Below are 22,707 nucleotides of genomic sequence, written 5' to 3' on the forward strand. Positions count from 1 at the left end.
ATTTACTGCATGTTGAGCAAGGTCCAGAGGAAACCCAGGACTCCAACCATATTAGGTTGCACACGGTGACTTCATTTGTCATCCGTCACATTGACAAGTTATTCAAGAAAAGTTTCCCTGCATCCTGCTTGAGCACCTCTCTTTAGAGCTTAAGCAATTTGAATGGGCATTGTGCTGTTATGATGCAGAATCTGTATCACTTCAGTGCACCAACAGGCACCAAAGAAGCCTTTAGCAACTCTGAGTGAAGGTAAGCCTACACCCTGACAGATACTGTTGCTCATTAGGTTACAATTGCTCGGATTGGGATAGGGTCTCATCAAGTTTAAAAAGAAAACAAGTAAAAAAACAGAACAAATAACACCCATTGAATGGCAGTGCTCATTTCATTAAAAGCCAAGGGACACACGTGCTTGCCCAAGAGCTACTCTTTTAAAAATGGGTGCCAGTGAAGGGTGTAGGTGAATCCTGGTGTTACACAGGAGCTGAGGGGGACCAGCATGAGGCTGCAAAGCTGAAAGGAAAGCCTGAAAGAATGAACTGTTTGGCTCTTAGCTTCGATTTAAATGACTTAATGCTACAGTTTTGTTAAAGAACAGCCTAAACACATGTTTTCAGGGGTGAGGAGACGATTTTCTGCTACAGGTTTCATTCATCACCTGACACTCTGCTGGATGTGCAATCCACAGAAGTATTGTCCAAGCATGGTACCATCCTTAGAAATAACATGAACCCCAGCCAGCCTTTTGACGGGAAGACCATAGCGATGTCTGCAGCCCAGTCCTAGCATTAGATAAGAGAAGGCACACACAAATCAGCTCAAGATTGTTCAGCCTCAGGCCGCTAGTGGCCCTGCTGACACAACGCATCTCTCAGGCCATACCAGTCATCTACTCTTAATCAGGCCAACTCGATCAAAAGCAATCCCTCTGTAAGGCAGGCTGCTGCTGCATGCTCTAGAGCAGCACAGTGAGGAAAGAAAGCTGCTATTTCTTAAAAAGCCACTGCCAGGGACACAGCAGAGGAAGCCGCGGACACACAGGCCCCATGTGAGGGTGAGCTCATGCTGCCCTGGGCTTCCTCCATCACAGCACTGACACCAAGCAGCTTGGCAGTACCCCCTACTGCACCCACTTTTCTGTACATGACTTCCTACCCCCTCCTCTCCGCAATCAAAAGAAAAGGTCTTTTGTAAAGAGCAGAAGGGCAAGTGAGTAACGTGTTAGAAGTGACAAGAGAAGCCAGCACAAGTAACATCCTCTGCTGCCAATTTTCTTACAGGCAGCAGTTCCCCATCTAACACATTTCCTGTTAAAAATGCAAATGATGGTGCTGTGCTCACCAGAGACCAGATTCATTACTGTTTGAGGCAGTTTGGTTCCTGCCTGCCGCTCACTATCTCACCTAGCTGGTGACTTCACTGCAAGAGGACTTTCTCCAATTAACTTAAAAAAAAAAAAAAAAAACACAAAAACAACAAACAAACAAAAACACCAAAAAAACAAAACAAACCAACAACAACAACAAAAAAAAACAAACAAACCACACCAACCCAGGAGAAAGGGGGAGTCTAAACTGCATGTATGTGGAAGTAAGCAATGACTTCTTAGCAGAGCTCATAATAACTCAGTTATAATGGTTTGGAACAATCTTCCCCAAAATAACTCACTGAAATATAACAGTACAGGGAAACCAGCTAGTCTAAGAACCTCAAAAAATGTGCCTCTTCTGGGCACAGTCATTCAGAGACACCCAAATTCTAGAACCCGTGAGCAGTCTCTTCAGAAATTAAGGCACTTCCAACCAAGCTACATAGCAGCAAACATCCTTATGACCAAACACACAGAGCCAGCAAATATTTCATAGGTCTGGGATGGGAGAAAATGCACAAAGAAACAACACACAATCAAGGTTGGTTTGTTTTTATTTAATCAGCAACACTTGTCCATGCGATTTTGAAATGCCAAGAGCTAAGTTAATTATCTAATCATGCTAATGATGATAAAGTTTTTTGCTAACAGGATTTTCTTCCAGGAATAAAAACTGGTAAGATATTCTAATTCAGGTGAGTACAGCTGCTAATTTCATCCTCAACTACATCGTGCATCTTTCAGTTACTCTACAGGACGAGACTCTCCACCTGAAATTGTTCTACTCCATGTCCCACAACAGCATTTCAGTCTTTCAATATTAGGGGTGCCTTCACTTGTTCAGCCACTTCCTTCCCCATCAGTGCTTCAACAATGGCCAACCCAAACTCAAAGCTGGTACCAGGGCCACGGCTGGTGAGGATGTTCCCATCTTTCTCCACACGGCTCTCAGAGTAGCAGTAGTGAGCTTAGGGGTGACACAACAATAAGAGGGTCAGTCTCCAGTACAGTGCCACAGAGCACAGACCTGCCTGCTCACAGGCTATGGCAACTGAGGAGCAGCAGGCTCTGACACCAGCATCACACTGAGAGTACACACTTCCATCGCTCACATCACTGGGCTCCGTATCCCTGTCCCTGCAGAACCAAGCAACTCATCGCTGCCTACAGCCCTCAGAGAGGAAGAAGCCCTGCAGGCAGCTCTGCCAGCTTGTTCACATGCATACAAGTGCATCTATCTACAAGCTTATCAAGAAGTCATCTGTTCACATCTTTCTCTTCTCTAAATGCATGCAGAGGAAACCAGAGGAATTCTGCCATCTCCTCCCCCCTCCAGGCTTGTTAATGTTCATAGATCTGAACAGTGTTTCACCAGCACCTTACTTTGGTATGAGAAAGACAGCTGGGCCTGCTGGCTGCTCACAGCACCAAAGCACTGGGAAAGCAGAAAAGGTGCTGCTGGGGTTTGCTGTTTGGACCAGCAAGACAAAGAAGCAAAATGACAGAAGGTGACAAGGCAAAAAAATGCTTCCAGCAGCAGCATTGTTTTCCTGAAGATAAGAATGTAAATGTAGCCTTGCATTTCCAAGTTAAACTGACTTGGAGATAGTACATTCAGTTGAATTTTGATTACATATTTGAAAGCACTAAGGAAAATCAGCATTTGCATCTCATTCTGTATTTCTATTTGCTTTTCTTTAGATTAAGAGTTGGGATAAAATACTTTCTGAGAAGAGATTAGAAATAAATTTATAAAGTTAATTACATACCTCCATTCATCATTTTATCTTTGGCCAAAGGATGCGTTGTGACTTTGCTTCCAAATCCTATCCCATGTGCCAGGAGGGCAGTAGGACCTGTAAGGACACACAGATACATCCGTGAGAAACTTTTCTGCCTGCTGAGCAATTAACAGATAAAATTTCATTTGAAAAAGTCTTTATGTGTTGGAATCATGCCCCAAGCAGTATTTTGGACAGATGGTGGGTTAACACTAACTTTTCAGTTTTAACATTCTTTCTCTTTCTCTTTTCATCACTTCCTCCTTTGCCTGAATTGAGGAAGGAGCTTGTGTGAAGTTGTCTTAGAAAAAATCCTTACGGGAATTCCAGAAGAAACTGAACGCAGGATTTGCCTGATTCAAGTGTCATTTCTGCATATCTGATTCATTTCAGAAAACGAAGTAACAAGAAGCTAACTTTCTTTGTGTTCAGCTGGAGAAGCTAAAATAAATGAAGCGTCTTGAATACAAGCAAAGGACTTCACTGAGCAACTGAGAACAGTTACAGTTGTTCTGCAACAGATATGGGTAGAGAAGGAAAAGACTACCAGTACCACATTCAGAACAGTTCACAAATTTGTATGCATATTGCTCAACTGAAGAGTGAAAACAAAATAAAAAGCAGCTATGAACCACGCAAAATATGAGCACATGCTACAAATACACACCACTAGAGCATCTCTTACACCGTCATCATCTCTCTCCTCAGTCTTCCTTACATGCACCTAGGCCGCTCTCTCTGATCAGTTGGGAGTATTGGCAATTTTTCATCTTGGCTTTCTTTCTTATATACAAATCAGAAATGAACTAGATATCTAGCTGTGCAGAACACATAAGCAAACAAGCCTCTCTGCAGAGTAATTCCATACTTTAGTACCACTCAATTGAAGGTGAGCCTGTAACACTATATTTACAGCTACCCTGCTAAAGCTAAAGGGCAGAAGAGTCATGAGACAAATTTATAGTAACGATGTTCTGCCAGCACTGTATCCTCACATAGAAAATTAGCAGATATTAAAAAAAAAAAAACAACAAACCACCACTATACTAAAAACCTAGCATAACGCTGTAACACAATGGAAAGGTCAGCAATGACAGCAGAGCAACAAAGCCCCAGGCTGCAGCAAATGAGGACTTGCTCAAAGGTGGCAGCTGCACACACAGAAACAAAGAAAAAAAAAAAGCTATTTACCCTCAGAGGGCCTCAGCTACACAGGGAACTCCAGAGAAATACTCTCACTTTCACTGCCAACCCTTAAATGAGGGCTGAAAGGGGAAGATCCTGGCTCCACTCCTTTCATCACTTAGGTTCATTGCATGCACCTGAGCTCCCCTGGGCTGGCCCTGCCTTCCCACCAGGTGCTCCATCACTGCTTCAGCTTGTGACAGCATTTCCACTACACCCAGCAAACTAGTTTTTGTTTTTTAAGATGCTAACCCAACTGATTGAAAAATTCAAATGCTGATGGGTTTGTCAGTAGTGCAGATTCTTGTAACTAAGTTACAGGAATATAAATTTCTAAGCCAGGATGGCTGCTTGCCTGTCCTTTCAAAATACCAAGTATTTATCAAAGGAAGATGTGTTATTAACCCACCTGCACAAATAGCAGCAATCAGGCCTTTTCTGCTTTCCTGATCTTTCAAGATGTCTTTAACAGCAGCAGACTGAACAAAGATAAAAAAAAAAAGTCATTGCTTTGAATTGATTATTTGGGTTGATCATACAAAGCATAGTTGAACCATTTTCTACTGCATATTTACAAACAAGATTTACAAAGAAAAACAGCCTGACAACATTCCATCTTGTCTCAGGACAGGGAGGGCAATGTGGATTTAACCTGCTCCAACATTCATGAAATTAAATCTTCATTTGCAACCATTTCATCTTCTCATGATGATGAAGAAAAACCTTCACACAATATTGAGCAGCCTTCAATTTTTACACAGCTTTACCAGGTAGTCAGGTACAAGAATTTACATCCCTCCTCTACATTTCCAAGAAAGCTTAATACTATTAACAATTACTTACCTCTTAATGATTCACTCAGAATAGAATTTTCAGTTGTTTAACTGAACTTGCATTATTACTATGAGAGTGCAGACCATCTACTACACATGAGAATGCTTCTGAATCTTTATGATACCAGGACTTTACCTCTGACAAGTTCTGAGCTCCAAGGTTACCTCCAGGCAGGACAATGACATCGTAAGGTCCCTAAACAAACAGATAAAGCTTTGTTGAACAGAGGGGAGCTTATCTGTCACATTGCTCTAGGGAAAGTACAGCTAAGTGAATTGAGAAGCAAAGGGATCCTTCTCTGAGAAGCCTTTTCTTCTACTGAATGACACTTGAAAAGCAAATAATTGGAAATAATTATGTAAAAAAATATTTCCAGGAACAGCCTATAAAGTCTGGTTCAGAACAAACTTTTAAGTCCAGTGACTACGAGCTTTCACAAGCAAATGGTAGCTCTTGCATTGTGAAGACAAGTGTTTTTGCTGTAGCTTCTACAGCTTTCCATCAGAAGCTTTTTTTGCTGTGTCCTATCACAGTATTTTGGTGGGCTGACCAACATGTGAAATAAAGCTTCATGTCTGACACTGTGCAAAACCAAATCTCATCTTGGCCTGCTGTGAAGTTGGAGAAGACAGAAGGGACTGATGTGCAATTCTGCAAGTCACTGTGGCACATAACAGAGTGAACATAACATGCAACACATTTCTAAAGGCTTTAAGAATTCAGTTTTGAAAATCACAGGAAGGCCATACTGATCATTGTATCAATTCAGGATGATGACAAACCTCTTTTCTGGCATCTTCTAGACTGGCATCAGGACAAATGAGGACATCTCGACTACACTGCACCGGTTCTTTCCCAGTTAGGCCTGCAACAGTCACCTTGATCTAACAGAAGAATACATCTATCATTACAGTTCAAGAGTTAAAGACGTTTGACAAGCTTATACTTCCTATAGCACCCAAAAAAGGAGAACATAAACAAACATAAACAAAATCACAAGAGCATTAGGGAAAGGTAATTTTTATTTTAGTCATTTCTCTCAGTGTTCAGTTATTGTATTTATTTAAAATTTTATTTTCATACTTAATCAGGCAATAATACTGTGTACAACTACTAATGCAAAAGTAACAAAGAGCACCAGGAATCCCACCAGGCAGAGGTCAAGTTACTAACAGAATTTTAAAAGCCCAAGGAGAGCTGTGTAACCTCACAAGCTTGAAGAGAACAAAGCAGTTCAGAACCCTACACAACAAATGAAATCCCCTACTGCTCAGCAGGGCAGCAGACATGTTTGGTAGGGTAAGACTTACTTGAAACATCTACTCTCGTTTACTTTAAACTCTAGTTTAATTTAAATGCTTCCTAAGGACAAATGTCACTCATCCTTACTTGGCGGGTAACACAAGCACCGGCTAACTGGTAAGAAGGCTAAGGCGAACGCTGACATCATGCATCAGAATACACTCTGAACTTGAATTTGAGGCCCAGATTTTGATGTTACCAAGCAATCATGAAAAAAATAGACTCTTCATTGTCTACATACTCACCCCAGCTCTTCTCATAACATCGGTGGGGATGACAGTTTCCATTTCCTCTGCCCCTTTTGCCAGAATCACCAACGCTCTTTTCGAAGCCATGTCTGAAGGGACTGCAACTGCAAGAGAAGTTTGTGAGCAGGGTGACATTAGAAGGCAGTATAAAATGTTGTATAGAATGTTCCTAACAGTAAAGTTTAAAAGTAATTTGCACTTCTGCATTATCTTTCGTTTAAGCCATCTTAAAAATAGTTCACTTGCTTAAGTGACATTCACAGCAATCCTACTTAAGAGCTTTGCTACAAAGCATACGCCGTGACACGACTAACACATCTGTGCAGTGGGAAGTACAGCACATCAGCAGCAGAACATAAAACACCTCGGCCTCATCATGACTTGACATGACTTCAGTCTGCCAGAGAAGGGCTCAGGGTGGGTGGCTGGGCTGTTTGCAGTTTGCCCTCACTCATACCCAGACTACCAACTCCTACCCAGGTCAACATTTATAAAAAGAGCTTCTGTGAGCTCTGACCTCACATCTGGTATTTAGTTTCCACACAGTGCACTTCGTTAAGTTTCCTGTGACTTAATAATGACTCGACCGGTGCCCCTGCAAACCCTCAGCCATAGATCTTCTGAGTATTTCATAACTGAGTGGTGGAGAAACGTGTGCACACGTGTGACGGGGGAGCAGACCACAGAATTTAGAAAATGGAACAAACTGAGCAAACTTGGCTTAAGAATTACGTTTTTAGCTACAAAGTTCACACTGAGGTGAACGACCAAATTTCCATTTGAAGGTTAAGTAACAACATCACGCAAAAATCCACATTAACTCATGCTGGTCTGACAGAAGTCTTTGAATGCATCCATGATGTGAGAGGAGGTATTTCGCAGGTCTGTCGCTCTGTGAGGCAGATCTCTTCCTCCGTAGGGAACTCCCATGCACAGATGCAGAGCATCCAGGAGCACCTCATAAAACGAGATCCACGCCCAGTTGTCTCCACCAAAGAAAACCATCCCCTCCCTCTGCCTCAGCTGCCGTATTTCCAGTTGGCACCTTTTAGAAAGCCGTTATTTCCAGGCTGCGTCCAGCAGGACGCCCTGCAGACCTGCCCGGCTCGGGGCGCAGCGGGAGCCGCACAGCCCTCCTGCCACGGTGCGAGCCGTGGTGCGGCGCGGCCCGCCGGCGCTCCAGAACAGCTTCTCTGGAAGGCGCACGTTTATTCTGCCCGCATTTTCTTACGGATCAGAACAACCACAGCGCAGCTTCTCCACTCGCTCCGCGGCACGCAGCGCTCCCACAGGGCTGGCACGGCGCAGGGCCGACGGCTCAGCCCGCCTCGATGAAAGGTCACTTCTTTACGTGCTTATTTTAGGATGCGGCCCCATTTCGGTTGGAAGCGGGAGATCTTTAAGGCCCGTTCCGACCGCGGCCGTTCTACGGACGCAACGAAGCAGCAGACAAACCAAACAGGCCACAACGCGGACGGAACGCAGCGGCACGGCGGCAAACCGAGAGCGGGCAGCGATGGGCCGGGCCTTCCCACCGGGCCGGCGGCCGAGCGGAGCCGAACCAGCGGCCTCCGGCCCCCCCGGCACTACCGGGCCCGGGACTCCCCCGGCGGCGTCTCGCAGCCCCCCACGGCTCCGCACACACCGTGCGGCCCCACGCGCGGCCCCCGCCTCACCTCACACCGCCGTGGCTCCGCGCAGCCCCGCCCCGCTCGGCCCCGGCACCGCCCCGGGCTGGGCGGGTCCGCCGGGAGGCCGCTGACGGCCGTGCCGCAGGGCGGGCTGCGTGCTGCCGGCGTTCAGCCGCCGGGCCGACACCCGCCCATTCATTACTTAAATCTTGCACGCGTGTTCTGGGGAAATGCTCCCATTCGTCTCTGTGGCACCGCGGCCAAACGGCGCTGCACTTCGTGACGAGCGGCCTCGGCGCCATCGGTGCCGCCCCGTCCCCACGCCCTCCCCTCAGCCCGCGGCCGCACGCACCGTTCGCGCCCTCGCTGACGGACGGCACGTGACGCTGACGCAGCCGAGAATTGGCTGCGGGAAGCCGCAGGGGGCGGGGCGTCGCCTCCGCTTAGCGTCCCGGGGGGCTCCGGCAGGTCACGTGTCTGTAGCGACGCCTCGCGCCGATTGCGGCGCCGCGTTTCGTCCCGCGCTGCCGCCCACAGCGCCGTTTGTTTCCACGCACCGCAGGGGGGGCGGCTCAGCGATGTCTCCGCTCCACTCTCGGCGGCCGCTCACAGCCGGTCATCCCGCACCACAGGGGACGGCACCGGGCCGGACTCCCGCACCCGCCGCGGGGATTCCTCGTCGCTCGACGGGAAGCCCCGGCGGGGAGCGGCGCGCTCTGCCCGGCAGCGCTGAGGCGGCGGTCCGCGCGGGTGCTGCCCGGCAGGACGGGGGTCTCGCCGCAGCCCGGAAAGCCCCGCCGGGCCGGGGTTTCCCCGCCGCCCCCGGGTGACGCAGCCGTGCCGCCGGGGGCGGCTCTAAGGGCCGCTGCCCGCCGCCCCGCGCGCAGTCCAGAGCGCCGCGCCGCCGCGCACCGACCCCATGGGAGCGGCCGCCCCGCTGCTGCGCGCCGCGCTGCTGTTGGCGCTGAGCCCCGCGCACGCGGCCGCCGCTCCGTGCGCCGCCATCTGTCCCGCGGGTGAGCGCCGGGCCGGGTCGGGCCGCGGGCGTCGGCGGCGCTTCTCTACAGTCTCCGCGTCTCTCCTGCAGGTACCTTCGTGGCCGGCGCGGGCTGCGGGCGGGGAGCGAGCTGCCAGCAGTGCCCGTCCGACACCTTCTCCAGCGTGGCGGGAGCCCGCAGCTGCAGCCTGTGCCGCAAGTGCGAAGGTACCGGGGATTAAGAGCTGCGGTTCGGCTCGTTATCGCTCGTGGGGCGCTGCTGGACGGCGGGTGGGCTGAGCCGGCGGTGCCGTGCCAGATGAGCGGCTCGCAGCACGGGATGGACGCAGACCTGCAGGAGAGCGTCCACGGCAGGGCCACAGAAATGCCACGAGGGATGGAGCAGCTCCCTGCGTGAACAGACCGAGAGCTGGGCTGTGCGGCCGGAGGAGAGAAGGCTGCGGGGAGAGCTGAGAGCGGCCCGTCTGTATCTAAAGGGGCAGTAGGAAAGAAGGGCACGGTGCTTTTACCAGGGTCTGCTGTGACAGGACGAAGGGAAATACATCCAAACTGAAATAGATTGGATGTAAGGAAGAAGTTTTTTAAAGTAAGGGTGGTGAAGCACAGGCTGGGCACAGAGGGTGGTGCTCCATCCTGGAGACAGCCAAGCCATGCTGGAGGAGCAGTCAGCCCTTGGGGCTGTGGGTGTCTCTGTGCACTGCAGTGGGTTGGACCAGGTGACCTTTACGGGTCCCTTCTAACTCAAACTTCTAGGACCTCTCACTGAACTGAGCAGCTTAATTTCTGTAAGAGCAAAGGACCTGGACCTTTGCTGCACCAGGTTTTGTGTGCTTGAGGCATGTGTAACATCACGCTCGTTTCCTTCTTCCAGGAAGATTCAAGTACTTAAAGGTGTGTTCACCAATAAGTGACGCTGAGTGCACCTGCAAGGAGGGATATCGCTGCAGTGACGATGGCTGCTCCCGCTGTGACAGAAGCTGTGGGCTGGGCAAGGAGAGGACTGGGAGTGGTACGATCTCCCTTCACCACCTCTTGTGCAGCAAAAGAATTGCAGGAAGGACCTCCTGAGCTCCTGAAATTGTGCTTCAGTTGGTTCCCTTTGCATGACAGCTCAGGAAACTGTACCCAAGTATCATGCTGGTACAAAGCTCATGCAGCTCACAGGGATGGGCACAGGGAAACAGGTGCCTTACACTCCGGTATCTGATGGGAACTTAAGAACAGGAGGGAGACCAACATTTTGTGTGGTCCAATAATGAGAGAACTGGGGGGAACAATTCTAAACTTTGGAGAGCAGATCTAGATGAGATATTAGGAGGAAATTCTTTACTCAGAGGTTGGTGAGACCCTGGCACTGCTACCCACATAAGTGTGGGTGCCCCATCCCTGGAGGTGCCCAACGAGAGGTGGGATGGGGCCCTGGGCAGCCTGAGCCGCTGAGGGGCAGCCAGCCTACAGCTGGGGATGGAAGGGCTGTAAGGAACGTTTCAGTTCAACTCCACTGTGATTCTATGATTGTGTACTCACAACAACTTATAACAGTTCTATGACTGTAGATAATACCGTACAAACAGTTATGAATAACATTTCATGTGTTCTTTTAAATACTCACCTTGTATTAACATGCCTCTCCTTGTCCTTTGCAGGTTGCCAGGCTTGTCCCTATGGAACTTTTAATGATCAGACTGATGGCTCCTGTAAAAACTGGACAGCGTAAGTAACAAAACTAAATGCTTTAACTTAACTGGATTTTTCTTCCACTACTTTTCTTTCTTTAAATGTCTTTCAGATGTTCTGAAAACCAGGTTCTGCAGCCTGGAACTGCAACAAAAGATGCAGTTTGCAAACACAGTTCAGACAATCCCACTTTAGCCACCACTTCACCCACCACTTCTCCTGCAGTTCCATTTCCTATCGCTGTGCCAGGTGAGTCATTGTACAACGTTGCTTTTAGAGCTGAAGAATCAGGATTAACTTTGAAACGTGCTATTGCTCATTCACTTACCACTTTCTCATACCCGTTTCCAGTACTGCAGACTAATCTGGAAGCAGACCTATTGAGATGGGGATAAGAAAGCTGGCTAATTTATGTGCAGTGGAATTTTGTTCTGTGGCCCTTCTTGAAGAACGTTGTTTGCTTCTTCCTAGGGAAGGACCTGCAGATGGACATTATCAGAATTTCTCTCGCTGTAGCAGGGCTGTTGTGCATAGCATTTCTCCTGCCTTTGTGTGTTTGCCTCAGCGTCTGGCAGAAAAAGAAGCTACATGCTGTCTTCAAGAAAAGTAAGATAGATACACTCTGATTCCATTTTTGTTTTTCAATCTAGGCAGAAATCAGGAATTCATTTTTAAGTATCTTTTTACAGTATCTTTAAAAAAACAGATGATGATGATTTTTTTTTTTTTTAATTTCCTCTGGAAGTCAGAAATAGGCATAAATAGGCATCTGGTTCAACCAACCCTGCTCACGCAGGGGGACACCCAGAGCAAGCAGGAAGATTCTGCAACCTCTCTGGGCAACCTGTGGCAGTGCTCCATCATCCTCACAGTGAAGAAATACTTCCTGATGTATAGACAGAGCCTTCTGTGTTCCAGTTAATGCCCATTGCCTCTTCTGGCACTGGGCACCACTGAAAAGAACACACCTCTGTCTTCTTTGCACCCAAAGCTGGAGTCATGACTGCACTGTTGCAACAGTTAGGACTTGCTGCTGCTGCAGAGTTGCAGAGCTAGCTTGAAGCCAGCACTGCCCTGTGGTAAATTGCATCTAACTTATTTTATCAGCTCTGGTATGGCTCTACCTGCAGATACTTTTGTGTTTACAGTGAACTCTGCAGTACCCATATTACCTAAGTTTTCCTATTATTTGAAGAACACTAATCTGTGTTACCCCGGATAATGGCTGTAGTCATAGGTTAAGCTACAAGAAGAAAACATGCTGCGTTTCCTGAGTTCCAAAGACTTTCTTCCCAGTCCTTTGCAGCCAGTGTTGGTTAGTAAAGACAAAAAATTTAATAAACACATCTTAAATGAACAAAGGAAATTATAAAGGAGGCTCTCTGCCTCCAGGAAATAGCACTCTGAAAGCTGCTGTTGAAGTGACCGTATGTATAAATTACTTACTGTTGTAATGTTACAGCTGAATGTTTTTTGTGTCCTCTGTATAGTTCCAATGTGTGAAATGCTGAGCCTTCATTGCCTCCTCAGCTCACTTACAGTATTTCTGTCACCACTTCTGACAAGTAACACAATTTCTGTACTTGGCACTTGAACGTTCTTGGGTGTAGGTTCCTTTATAATCACAATCAGATAAGTATGTTTTTCATCTCCAACTCAAAGAAATGCACCAGAAGTTTAGACATAATGTGCTTTGCTATCTAAGCCAAGGGTTTAAGTATTAATTGGCTTTGGGTAATTTTTCATTTACTTTTAATAAGTATTCCTTGTCTTGGATAATGTTTTAATACAATCACGGGATTCTAAAAGGATGTGAGAAGGTTGCAAGAGCTCCTTAGATCTTTTCCCAGAGGGAGAGCATGCAGCGTTCACAATTGCTAGAAGCCTATCTTTGAAGTTTGGCACCGTTCAGTGCTTTTTAGCCTCATAAGAAAACATTCTGTTCAGATGGCATTTAGACCTTCCCTGCAGACTAGAACTGACCAATTAGAGCAATGAAAATACGAAAGCTCAGCAAACACCACCTCTTCTTGATTTCACCACTTCCCTGCTTTTTGCTGCATCCCTTGTTACATTGGTTGGTATATATTGTGGCAAACGCAGTACTTGCAGCCCCTGTTGGAGTAGGGGAAAAAACTGTGAGAAGTTTTCTCTTGGCAAACCATGATGCAGAGGAATAATTCCAAAGTAGATTATTGGATCAACTGGAAGATTTTTTTCTTGCTGCCTTCCTCCAGTTGTGACTGAGGAAGGGTGGCTGAATAAGAGCAATAGGAAGTGAACATCTGCTCTCTTTCTTCAGTGCAGACTACGCCTGAACAGTCAATCCAGGAAGAGACCTGCAGCTGCCGCTTCCCCGAGGAGGAACAAGGCGAAGATCAAGATTGTGGCAAATCCACAGAATTCAGAGATCTTTTGGAGAATTAAGAATTGGACTGTCCAGGTCATCCGTATCTGTTTCCTCTTAGAACACAACCTTACAATTTGTGAATTTCAGAGTGCAAGTAGTCCATCCTCTAAAGAGAAAACACATCTTTTCTAGTTTGTTGACTGTTATCTAGGACTGGGAATCATATTTCTAAGCAGTAGTAGTACTGCTGTGCTTAAAACCAATAATAGAAGGGCAGTATGGCATTCTGGCTTATCTTCCAAATGGTTCCTGAGCCATGACTTACATGAAGCCTGAAAGCATTTGTCCCTAAAGTGGAGATCTGTAGCTTGTAGGAGAGCTGTGTGTGCCACTCATGGTCTCTGCATTACTGTTACCAGCCGACCTCCTGAGCCTGGAGCTGCAGCTCCTCTCAAAGCATAGCTCAAACCCAACAGCGTCGGGTTTCTTCTGCAAATACAGATCTCATCTCAGATTTTCAGTTGCCAGCAGCCATAGAAACATATCTGGCCTGACCACCACCCAGCCTCTTATGTCAGAGACAGGAAAATGTAAAAAAAAAAATCTAGAGCTGCAAAGTTTTTTTTTATAACAGCTTGTATCTGCTGTTGTATTGCAGAGATTGCCTTAATAGAGGCAGTGGAAACACTGAGAAAAGCTGTGGTTGACTTGCTCTTAGGAAGAGATGTCACTGCGCACTTAGACTGCAACACCTCAGTCCTACATCATTCAGCTTTCGTCTTTTCAGTGATGTAAACGTGTTGCAGATGTGGTATATGTAGAACGTGATACATTTCTGGTACTATTTCTGTTCCTCTGAGGGTGGAAAGATTTTAACCTCAGACAGCATATCTGTCTTTTTAATCAAGTGCTGTTACTTTTCTTTTTCAGACCAAAAGAAAATGCTGGCAGTGACAGCATTTTTAACCTTTTTCAGAACCAAATAATTCATTTTTTCTGTAAGTGTTATTCAAAAATAGAATTTAAACCTGTCAACGCGTCAGGTAAAGGGTGGTTTTCTTCTTTATGTAATTTCAACTTTGAAAGAAAGAATACGATTATCTGAAGAATAACAGCTTGTGTGTCTATTAGCACAAAAATTAAGATTTTTTTTTACATAGTAATTTTAATAAACTTGCTGTTTTGTAACTTTTTTTGTAATTTCTTCTGTATATTAAACATTAAGTACAGAAACCCGAATTCCAAAGTTAAGTATATGTAAATAAATAATTTGTTTCAAATCCCTAAAGTCCAAGTTTCCTTTCCTTTTTTCCTTATGAATAAAGTCAAATTCACAAACTGAAGGAGAGGGGAAGGAATAGGAAAACTCACCAATATTTACAAATGAAGAGTAATCTCTGCAGCAGTAGAACATATCTTAAAATAGGATCAAATATTTCTGCCTGCGATTAGTTTATAATTCACACATTAAGGATGAGAATTAATGTACACACGTAGCAAATCAACACCTTATGTTTTCTCCTAGGAAAAAAAGACAGCAGTTAGACTTTCGTATTTTGCTACTGCATTTCGCATGCCAATTTGCAAATTTCATTACATCCTCTAAAAGCAGTTTTCTCCTATTAAAGGTCTCAGTGAAGATCATGATTTACTCAGTGATTCAGAATGACTAGTGAGAAGTGCCTTGGGCTGAACATGACAGTTGATTCTGATTAGGGGAGTCCACCTTTCTGGACCAATACATCAGGTCCATATCTGAAGTATCACGGAGACATTTCTGCCTCTGGAACCATTGCAGGAATAAGTTTGAAAAATTCATGTTTTCTTCTCCTATACAAAAGAGTTCCATAACTAAACAGCAACATAAACAAGACAATCATTGCTTACCCAACAGCCTTAACCTGAAACTTAATGCCCATTTATTCACACCCTATAAGTTATAAGTCTCCTGACTTGGCAAAAAAATTACCTCAAAACTTGGCTCTTCAGAATCATCTCTGCAGAGTTACTGTACTTCTTACCATTGTAAAAAAGTCCAGTTTGTACCTCTCTTTTTGATGCTCACATGCACCTTTTTGCACATGTAGCTTTTTCTTCAAAATATCTGAATAAACTTATCAGTTCTTGTTGAAAGAAGTGCAGACAGTCCTAACACTGAGCTGCAACTTAGAGAGTTGTCTGTTTTGTTGTCTTTCTGTGACTATTTCTTTTCTCAAGTCTTTTTAATTTATTGTGTAGTGAACAAAAAGGAACAGGGAATTCCATGACGATTCTTGAGCAGCCCCATTTGGCTGAAGATGAGGTAAGGTGCCATGCAGATGTAAGCATTTCACATTTCCATTTGTTTTTCTTGGAAGTCAGGAAGGGTTCTTCTAGCCAGACTGCGTGTGGAGGCCCTGGTGATGTCAGACCAGAATTCTACAGGCGTGGAAAAAGGAGACAGGTGCTCTTGAAAGATAAGTTTAAGCAGGGAATCCTGCTGCTTTTTTATTGCTTGCAGAACCAGCACCATTTCCTGGCATCACTACTTAACACCCTGGTTGTCAGGTATCTTGACTTCATAATTCCCTGCAAGAGTTGCGTGGCTAAGGGAAGCAAAGGGTTTGCTGTCCCTCTATTCCACAGCCAGGTCAACAAGGCCAAGACACACCGGTGTCTCTATGCCCGATACATCTGGGGAGAGACTGGAAATTGTAACAGGGGCTCTTGACCACACAAACATAGTATCACCTCGAAATGCATATTAAGAGTTCCTATTTTCAGTCTTTCATCAGGTCTTTTATGCCTTGCCCTAGCAACAAGCGTCTCTTGCTCCCCATAAGGACCACCACCTTCCACTTCAATTACCACCCTTCAGTCGCATGTTTTTCCCATTGGAAGTAGACAAGACCTACTGTTTAGTGAGTACAGACATAGTATAAAATCTCCCAGAAAATCCCTTCATATCTGACATGGTGTCACACTCAAGATTCCAAACAGAATCAATGTTACTTGAATCATACAGGACACAGGATGCTCTCTTGTATAGTGCATTCCCCAGATAAAGTTCTTCACTACTCTGCTAACAATAAAGTCATCTTTGACTAACTGCATGGCATTCTCCATAAGAAATGGTCCACTCTGAGATCTAACGCATAGAAATGATTATTAAACAATTAACTTGTAGCCCAACCCTCGCAGTTTAAGCAGGTCATAAGAAGTGGAGATAATTTTCATTTAAATACACTAAGTCTTATTCTGTCAATAAGCATTACCTCCTGTTTTGTCTCTCAGAAGCATCCCTGATACAGATGCCTTCTGCGGAACTTGTCACAGAAGCATTCTGTCCCTCAGGATATTTGCGTGGATGTTTTTGTTTTGTTAGCTGTGCATCACAAACAGATGCCGAAGCATCCTTCTGTCCCTGGAACTGGCATGGACAAGGCTGCTGGATGCTCTCACTGCCCTCACTGTAAATAAGAGCTTCTAACACAGTCAACAAATGAAGTGGAAATTCCTTCTAACCTCAGTGTGGCAAGAGTTAGTTACGGTATCACCTACTATGTTTCCATTCACCTTTTATCTCCGGGATGCCTGCCAGTTAAAGCAACAGATCTACCTGCAATACAACAGAAAACCATTTTATTGTAGTGGTAGGGAAAACCGGCTCAAAATCCATTGAAACCAATGCATGTATCTCCTGTTTGCATTAAGAAAATAAATCAGTTATTATTCGATGAACCAAGTGCAAAACCCACACAAACACACCTACATCAATTTAAGGCTTATTTAGTGTGACTTCAGCCTGTTAGAGCTTCTCTCGGTTTACATAATCTAAACTGAAACAATCCCTTTCAAAACTGTAATGAAATCTCAAGCCACCCATTTAAGTCAGTCTGAAACCAAACCTCAGGTTACATTGCCAGCTCTGCTCCTGCAGGCACTTCAGCAGGCTTAGAACAAAGCTACTGCAGAAGGTGAACAGAGGTGAAAGAGACTGCATTTACCTACAGCATGCATCTTAAATTCCTTCTAATATTTACAACGCTGAAGTTTTGATTGATCTATTTAGAACTATAAACCATATAATCTGAAAGAGAATGCTACACTGGCCTGTAAGCAGACAAAAGCAGCACTGCACTACTTTTACTCAGTATAGAGATGTTGTAGACATTTTAAAACAACTTTGAAAGAGTAGAACAGAATTCTATAAGAATTATACATCAGTGTCTAAACCAGAGCTTAAACATCTAAAATATAATATTTCTCCTCAAACTAGAATGGAAAATAGAGTGAAGAGGAACATGAAAGTAATGATGGGGAAAAACGATTTACTCCAAAAGAGCTGCAGCATTGCAGTTCAGCACCACAGATGTCTCATCGAGCTAGAATTGCATCAGAAAGTCAGAGATCGATTTATTTATTATGATTCACACTGGTACTGTTAGAGCCAGTCATAATAATGGATCTTCGCCACCATACACTTCAACAAATACATTACCTTGTTCCAGTACAGGTGTGACCACAGAAAATACTTGAAGGTTCACTCAAAACACAGATTTCAGTTTTAGTAAGTAGAAAAGAAGTCAATCTCTTCCTCAGCTGGGGAATTTAAGGATTTAGAAATCCAAGCAGGCACTGCACCCAAGAAGCCCTCAGACACAGGAATAACCTCCTGTCATTACAGCTCAGGAACTTCCTGCACTCACCAACAGCACAGCCTGTGACCACGCTGCTCGCGTGGATGAGGCTGGAACATACAGCACGTTAAATATGCCTCAGAATCAAGGGACAGGCAAGGGATCTGTGTGCTGCAGCAGCATGAGTTATACCCTACATAACAGATAACACTTGTAGCAGGAATTATTTGAAAAACTGGAATCCATCTCAAGCAGCAAAGAGAAGCTCCTACGTGGCTGACTGCCAAGGAATGGGCATTCATCTGCACAATAACCTTGAAAGAACTGCTTTAAACCTCAAGTTGCTCAGTAAGACCCATGCCAACTTTTCCCTTGTTAAATACACATATTTGTCCTGAGATGTGAATCAGTGACTCTGCAGAGATCCCATTTAATTAACAAAAAAAAAAAAAAAATAATTAAGGATTAAAGGAATTATGCAATTGGAAAGACAACTGAAAAAACCCCACGGTTTGTATGAGACATTCATTTACTGCCACCACTAAGTAGGACAGAAAAAAGCCAACAATTAGGAGACCTCCTTCATCAGTCAGTAGCTCCTGACCAAGCACTGGTCTGCTGCCTGAAATTTGTCCTCTAATCTCAGTTGCAGGAGAGATAAATGCTACAGTATCTGCAAAAAGTAAGTTTGATCAGTGAGTTTGATGCTAAGCCTCTAATAACACTGTTGTGTACAGCAAATAACCTGAAAAGAAAAATAAAGAAAAGCAGGACAGCTCTGATGGAATCGCTGTTGTTCTGCCCCCACAGCAGGCTCCAGCCCCACCTGCCTGCTACTTAGATAACGGATCGACACCATCTCCAAAGACTTCCAGATGTCAATTCCACACCCCGCTGCTGTCACACAGACTCGACCTCGGGGGCTCCAAGCCTCGTCAGAAGGTTTCTCAGCGCCATCTCCTGGGGCAGCAATTTCATCATCACTGCTTTTATACACAATAAGGGACAAACCCAAAGTTTATTTAGCTCAATTTAGAAAACCAAACAGGTAAATGTGCTCACCTATCCCAGTTCAGTCCCAACAGCTCTCTCCCCTCTCAGTTCTTACACCAGGAAATTCCTGGTGCACTGTATCTAGGATCAGAACCAACCTGAACTACACTGCATTACTGGAAAGACTCAAAAAGTCAGTTGCTACAGCACATCCCAACACACTTCGAGGAAGCCCAACCTGGATACGTTAATGGGTCGCAGTTGAAGCAACGCTGCGGAAGTAAACGTGCATCTGAAAAGCCCAGCCCTCCATCAGGTCTGAAAAAGGAGCTTAACTGTGGGCAGTCATTGACTTGCAGCCTTTCAGCAAGACTGCCTTGTCCTACATTTTGTGCAATGCTGACCAGGTGGGGAGAAAGGCTGGGAGAGTTCCATTCTGTAGAAAGGCTCCTTACACTGCCTGTTCTCATCACTTCAGGTTTAAAAATAATCTGTAATTGCATAGTCAGTTCCATTACATCTTTTGTGGAACAAGCCTTATTTCAGGCTCTGGTCTCTGTTCCTCTGTTTGGGACTGCATTATCCAGAGATAATTCCCACGAGATACTGATGTGCTGCATTTCCAAGCTCCGGTCACGCCAGGCTTATTTTCCTTCATGCCAAACAGTGCAAAACTTTAGTGTGCTAATTCTGTAGCACTGAGAGGACAAGGGAGTTAAGGACCAGTTTGTCAAGCCTGACTTGGAGAATATACCCAGACTACAGTGTGCCAGCCCAGCGGGGAGGAAAAAAATAAAGAGGAAAAAAAAGGTTTTTTCTTCTCAAAGTGGTGGAAACTATACTAACCAAGAAGTGATGTTTTAGCAGCTGCGATCTTGTACCAGACTAAGTTTCTAGACCACTTGCCAATTCCACAGAGAAACAGACGATCTTCAGAAAGGCCTACAGGCCTCCCACCTTTATTTATTGCGAAGGCACACAGTAATGCACACATACTCACTTCTGCAAACCCTTCAGCCCATCACAGAACACGAAAACACCCAGGTCAGAACCTCTGAGATCTTAAAGAAAAAAGAACTTGGAGAGTTTCCAAAGACAGAAGCACTGCTGTGCACACCAAGCACTGCACACAGCAGCTCGTACTGCGTGTGCCACATTGCAATTTGCACACAGCGGGCAAAAGGAGCATCTTCAAAAACAGAAGCTGGCCACACGTGGCTAAGGTTCGGTTATTTTGTTGCCATCCAATAACCACCTAACAAAGCTGAATAATAACCACAACAGGAAATACAGATTTTAAGTGGTTATGAGGACAAAGACCCACTAAAACTCTGGGCAGGCTGATCTGGTGGGGGGCAACCAGCCCACAGTTGGGGTTGGAACCAGCGGTGCTTTAAGATCCCTTCCAACCCAACCATCCTATGATTTGACGATAAGCTCATCTGCTATGACAGTTCCAGTATAAAAACATTCTACTGCATGCCTATCCTCATACACACTAAACGCAAGCCAGAAAATCCCACAGCAGTTCCATATCCCAGCAGCAGCTCCTCACACACGGCTACAGCTCAGTCACAAGTCGTCTCCTCTGAAGTTCCTCCTTTCACCACCTGCCACGCTACTTGGTCAGTATGACATATCTTGTGCTGACTTGCATAAAGCAGCTTAAAACAGGTGAAAGATCTTCTGCATTACTGATCAGATTTCAATCTTAACGCTTAACTCAGAAGATGGACAGCTGACAGTTTTTCCCATTTTTCCCTCCCTTGGCTTTATAGGCAGTTGATTTTTCATGAGTCATCACTTTAAATCAAGAGCAGTTGTTTCTTCTGATAATTTGGGACAACTTTTTTTTAATGCTAGGTTAACCTGCATTTACTATTCTTTGCTCAGTAATATATTCCCATTCCTGCTGCTCTGTTTCATTAAACCAAAGCAAGTGAAAGTCAATTAACAGAAACAAGAACTAACAAAAAGTTTTTTCCCCCCACAAAATGGCGGCTTTGATAAAATTTTAAGAAGTTCTCTACAGAACAGTCCTTAATTTTTTTTAAATGCAATTCCCGTTCCCTTCCTTCACCCATAGATTCAGGGTTTTGCACCTTTATTCGGTATGAGCTGTTTCTTCACTTTGCATCATGACGTGTGCTCTGTCCCCTCAGGAAAATGCCTTTGACATTTTGGTAGGGGAAAGAATGTTTAAGTGACAACTTCAAAGCTGAGTAAAGGCAATAAGCTGTGGGCAAGCTGCCCAACTTCTACATGACGCACTTCATGATTGCTCTAAGAGGCTGAGTCTTCCTTGTGAGAAGACAAAGGACAGAAGCTGCTTGTGAAGAATGCTTCATTAGCTTTCCTTGGAGAATGCTCAGAGTGAATATTGATAATGCCATTGTCATTGATAGCTCACTGAAGGAGAAGCATTTGTACAGAGCATCCAGCACCAATTGTGAGATCACGCATCAGAGCAAACCTAATTACTGTCTGCAGTTTTGGAACAAAGACTACATGACTCAGAGGAGGAGAGAGAATTCCTCTCTACTTCTCTCGTAGGAAAGCAAAGGGAGAGAGGCACCTAGAACATATTAGGATAATTCTGTAGGGGAATTCTTTTGCTACATTCACTGACTTAGCAAAGTCCACCAAAGCAGGTTCTATAGCTACAGAACGCATGCTACAGGTGTATGAAGTCAACATCGTACCTATCTGTACAAAGGGACAGTAGCAAAGTTTAACTAGAAAGGACCACTAAAGGTCCTCTTCCACCCCACTGCCTTTGTACTCAAAGCATCAGAACTTATGCAGTGATGCTGATTTTAAAACAGTTCTAGGAGCCACGTAATTTACAATATAAAAATAAACCTTCAAGTGGAAATGTTAAGAAAGAAGTAGATAAATTCATTTCTTGTGCAACTTAGAATTACCCCAAGTAAAAACTAGAAAGAACAACAGTAGCAGTAGTTAGATTTCACAGTATTTTGAAGAGGATTTGAAAGCACAAGTGTTTGATATGAATGGCAAGGAAGGAAGGAAATTAATAAAGTGCTATTATAAGTCTGAATAGATTTTTTTCCCCCCCATTTTAGGAAAATCATCATAAAGTTTCTTTTTAGTTTGAAGTTTCTGCACAGATTGGATGCTTCATAAAGAATGAGGATGAGGGACCAGTCCAGTGAGTTCTTCCTCTGATATTAAAAAAAAAAAAAAAAAAAAGATTCTAAGTAGAGAAGGCAAAACATGCCAGATGGAAGGAAAGAGACTAACCTTATGAGGTTACGTATTACATATGGCAGCTACTGCATTTACTTTAAAGGCAAAATGCAAACTGGAAAAGCAGCTATCTCGTATGCACAGAATAAATAAGTTACTTCCAAGTGAAGGAAACAGAAGATGAAGCGGAATGGAGAAAGGACTCCCAGTCTAGGGAGGAACCCGAGTTTAATATCAACCAAGGTAGTTTATACGTATCAAGTAAGTTTCCACATAGGAGCTCTACTTTCTCTGCCAAGACGATTCTCCATGGCTACACTGGATAAAGTCATCTCAAACAAAATGAAAAGCTACAAGAAATAAAGAAACAAGCCCCTTCTGCTTTCATTCTCTTTGTGAATTAACTAGATGTTTTAACTCTCCTTCTCTTTCGCATCATCTGGCACAAGAACCCCAAACACAATGCATCCATCCATTTCATAAAAGAGTATTTCATATCAAATGCTTTGC

General features: G+C 44.6%; 2 protein-coding genes across 3 annotated transcripts; one reads left to right on the top strand and one right to left on the bottom strand.

Moving 5' to 3' along the window:
- Positions 1-1,906: 1,906 nt before the first annotated feature.
- On the bottom strand, positions 1,907-8,830 carry PARK7 (Parkinsonism associated deglycase). 2 transcript variants are annotated; one of them, XM_085242300.1, is made up of 7 exons: positions 8,704-8,830; positions 6,718-6,824; positions 5,953-6,054; positions 5,306-5,365; positions 4,746-4,815; positions 3,140-3,226; positions 1,907-2,337 (listed from the first exon to the last, which is right to left on the bottom strand). In XM_085242300.1, exons 2-7 carry the CDS (start codon positions 6,805-6,807, stop codon positions 2,177-2,179), a joined length of 570 nt encoding a protein of 189 aa, XP_085098426.1. In that variant the 5' UTR covers positions 6,808-6,824; positions 8,704-8,830; the 3' UTR covers positions 1,907-2,176. The 2 variants fall into 2 exon arrangements, with proteins under 2 accessions (XP_085098426.1, XP_085098424.1); XM_085242298.1 differs by lacking the exon at positions 8,704-8,830 and adding an exon at positions 8,397-8,553.
- Positions 8,831-8,834: 4 nt separating this feature from the next.
- On the top strand, positions 8,835-14,657 carry TNFRSF9 (TNF receptor superfamily member 9). The gene is made up of 7 exons (XM_085242297.1): positions 8,835-9,367; positions 9,439-9,555; positions 10,220-10,357; positions 10,995-11,061; positions 11,138-11,274; positions 11,497-11,631; positions 13,328-14,657. Exons 1-7 carry the CDS (start codon positions 9,271-9,273, stop codon positions 13,450-13,452), a joined length of 816 nt encoding a protein of 271 aa, XP_085098423.1. The 5' UTR covers positions 8,835-9,270; the 3' UTR covers positions 13,453-14,657.
- The last annotated feature ends 8,050 nt before the right edge of the window (positions 14,658-22,707 follow it).

This window comes from Meleagris gallopavo, chromosome 23, assembly GCF_905368555.1.
Source record: "Meleagris gallopavo chromosome 23, MGAL_WU_HG_1.1, whole genome shotgun sequence".
Classification (NCBI taxonomy): domain Eukaryota; kingdom Metazoa; phylum Chordata; class Aves; order Galliformes; family Phasianidae; genus Meleagris; species Meleagris gallopavo.

Excerpts from the sequence above, each read along its gene's own strand:
- TNFRSF9 (XM_085242297.1), top strand. The coding sequence starts at position 9,271 with ATGGGAGCGGCCGCCCCGCTGCTGCGCGCCGCGCTGCTGTTGGCGCTG. Across the intron at positions 9,368-9,438 it reads CGCCGCCATCTGTCCCGCGG|GTACCTTCGTGGCCGGCGCG; the intron begins GTGAGCGCCGGG and ends TCTCTCCTGCAG. Across the intron at positions 10,358-10,994 it reads CAAGGAGAGGACTGGGAGTG|GTTGCCAGGCTTGTCCCTAT; the intron begins GTACGATCTCCC and ends TGTCCTTTGCAG.
- PARK7 (XM_085242300.1), bottom strand. The coding sequence starts at position 6,807 with ATGGCTTCGAAAAGAGCGTTGGTGATTCTGGCAAAAGGGGCAGAGGAA. Across the intron at positions 3,227-4,745 it reads GATTGCTGCTATTTGTGCAG|GTCCTACTGCCCTCCTGGCA; the intron begins GTGGGTTAATAA and ends GTGTCCTTACAG. Across the intron at positions 2,338-3,139 it reads AGATAAAATGATGAATGGAG|CTCACTACTGCTACTCTGAG; the intron begins GTATGTAATTAA and ends GTCACCCCTAAG.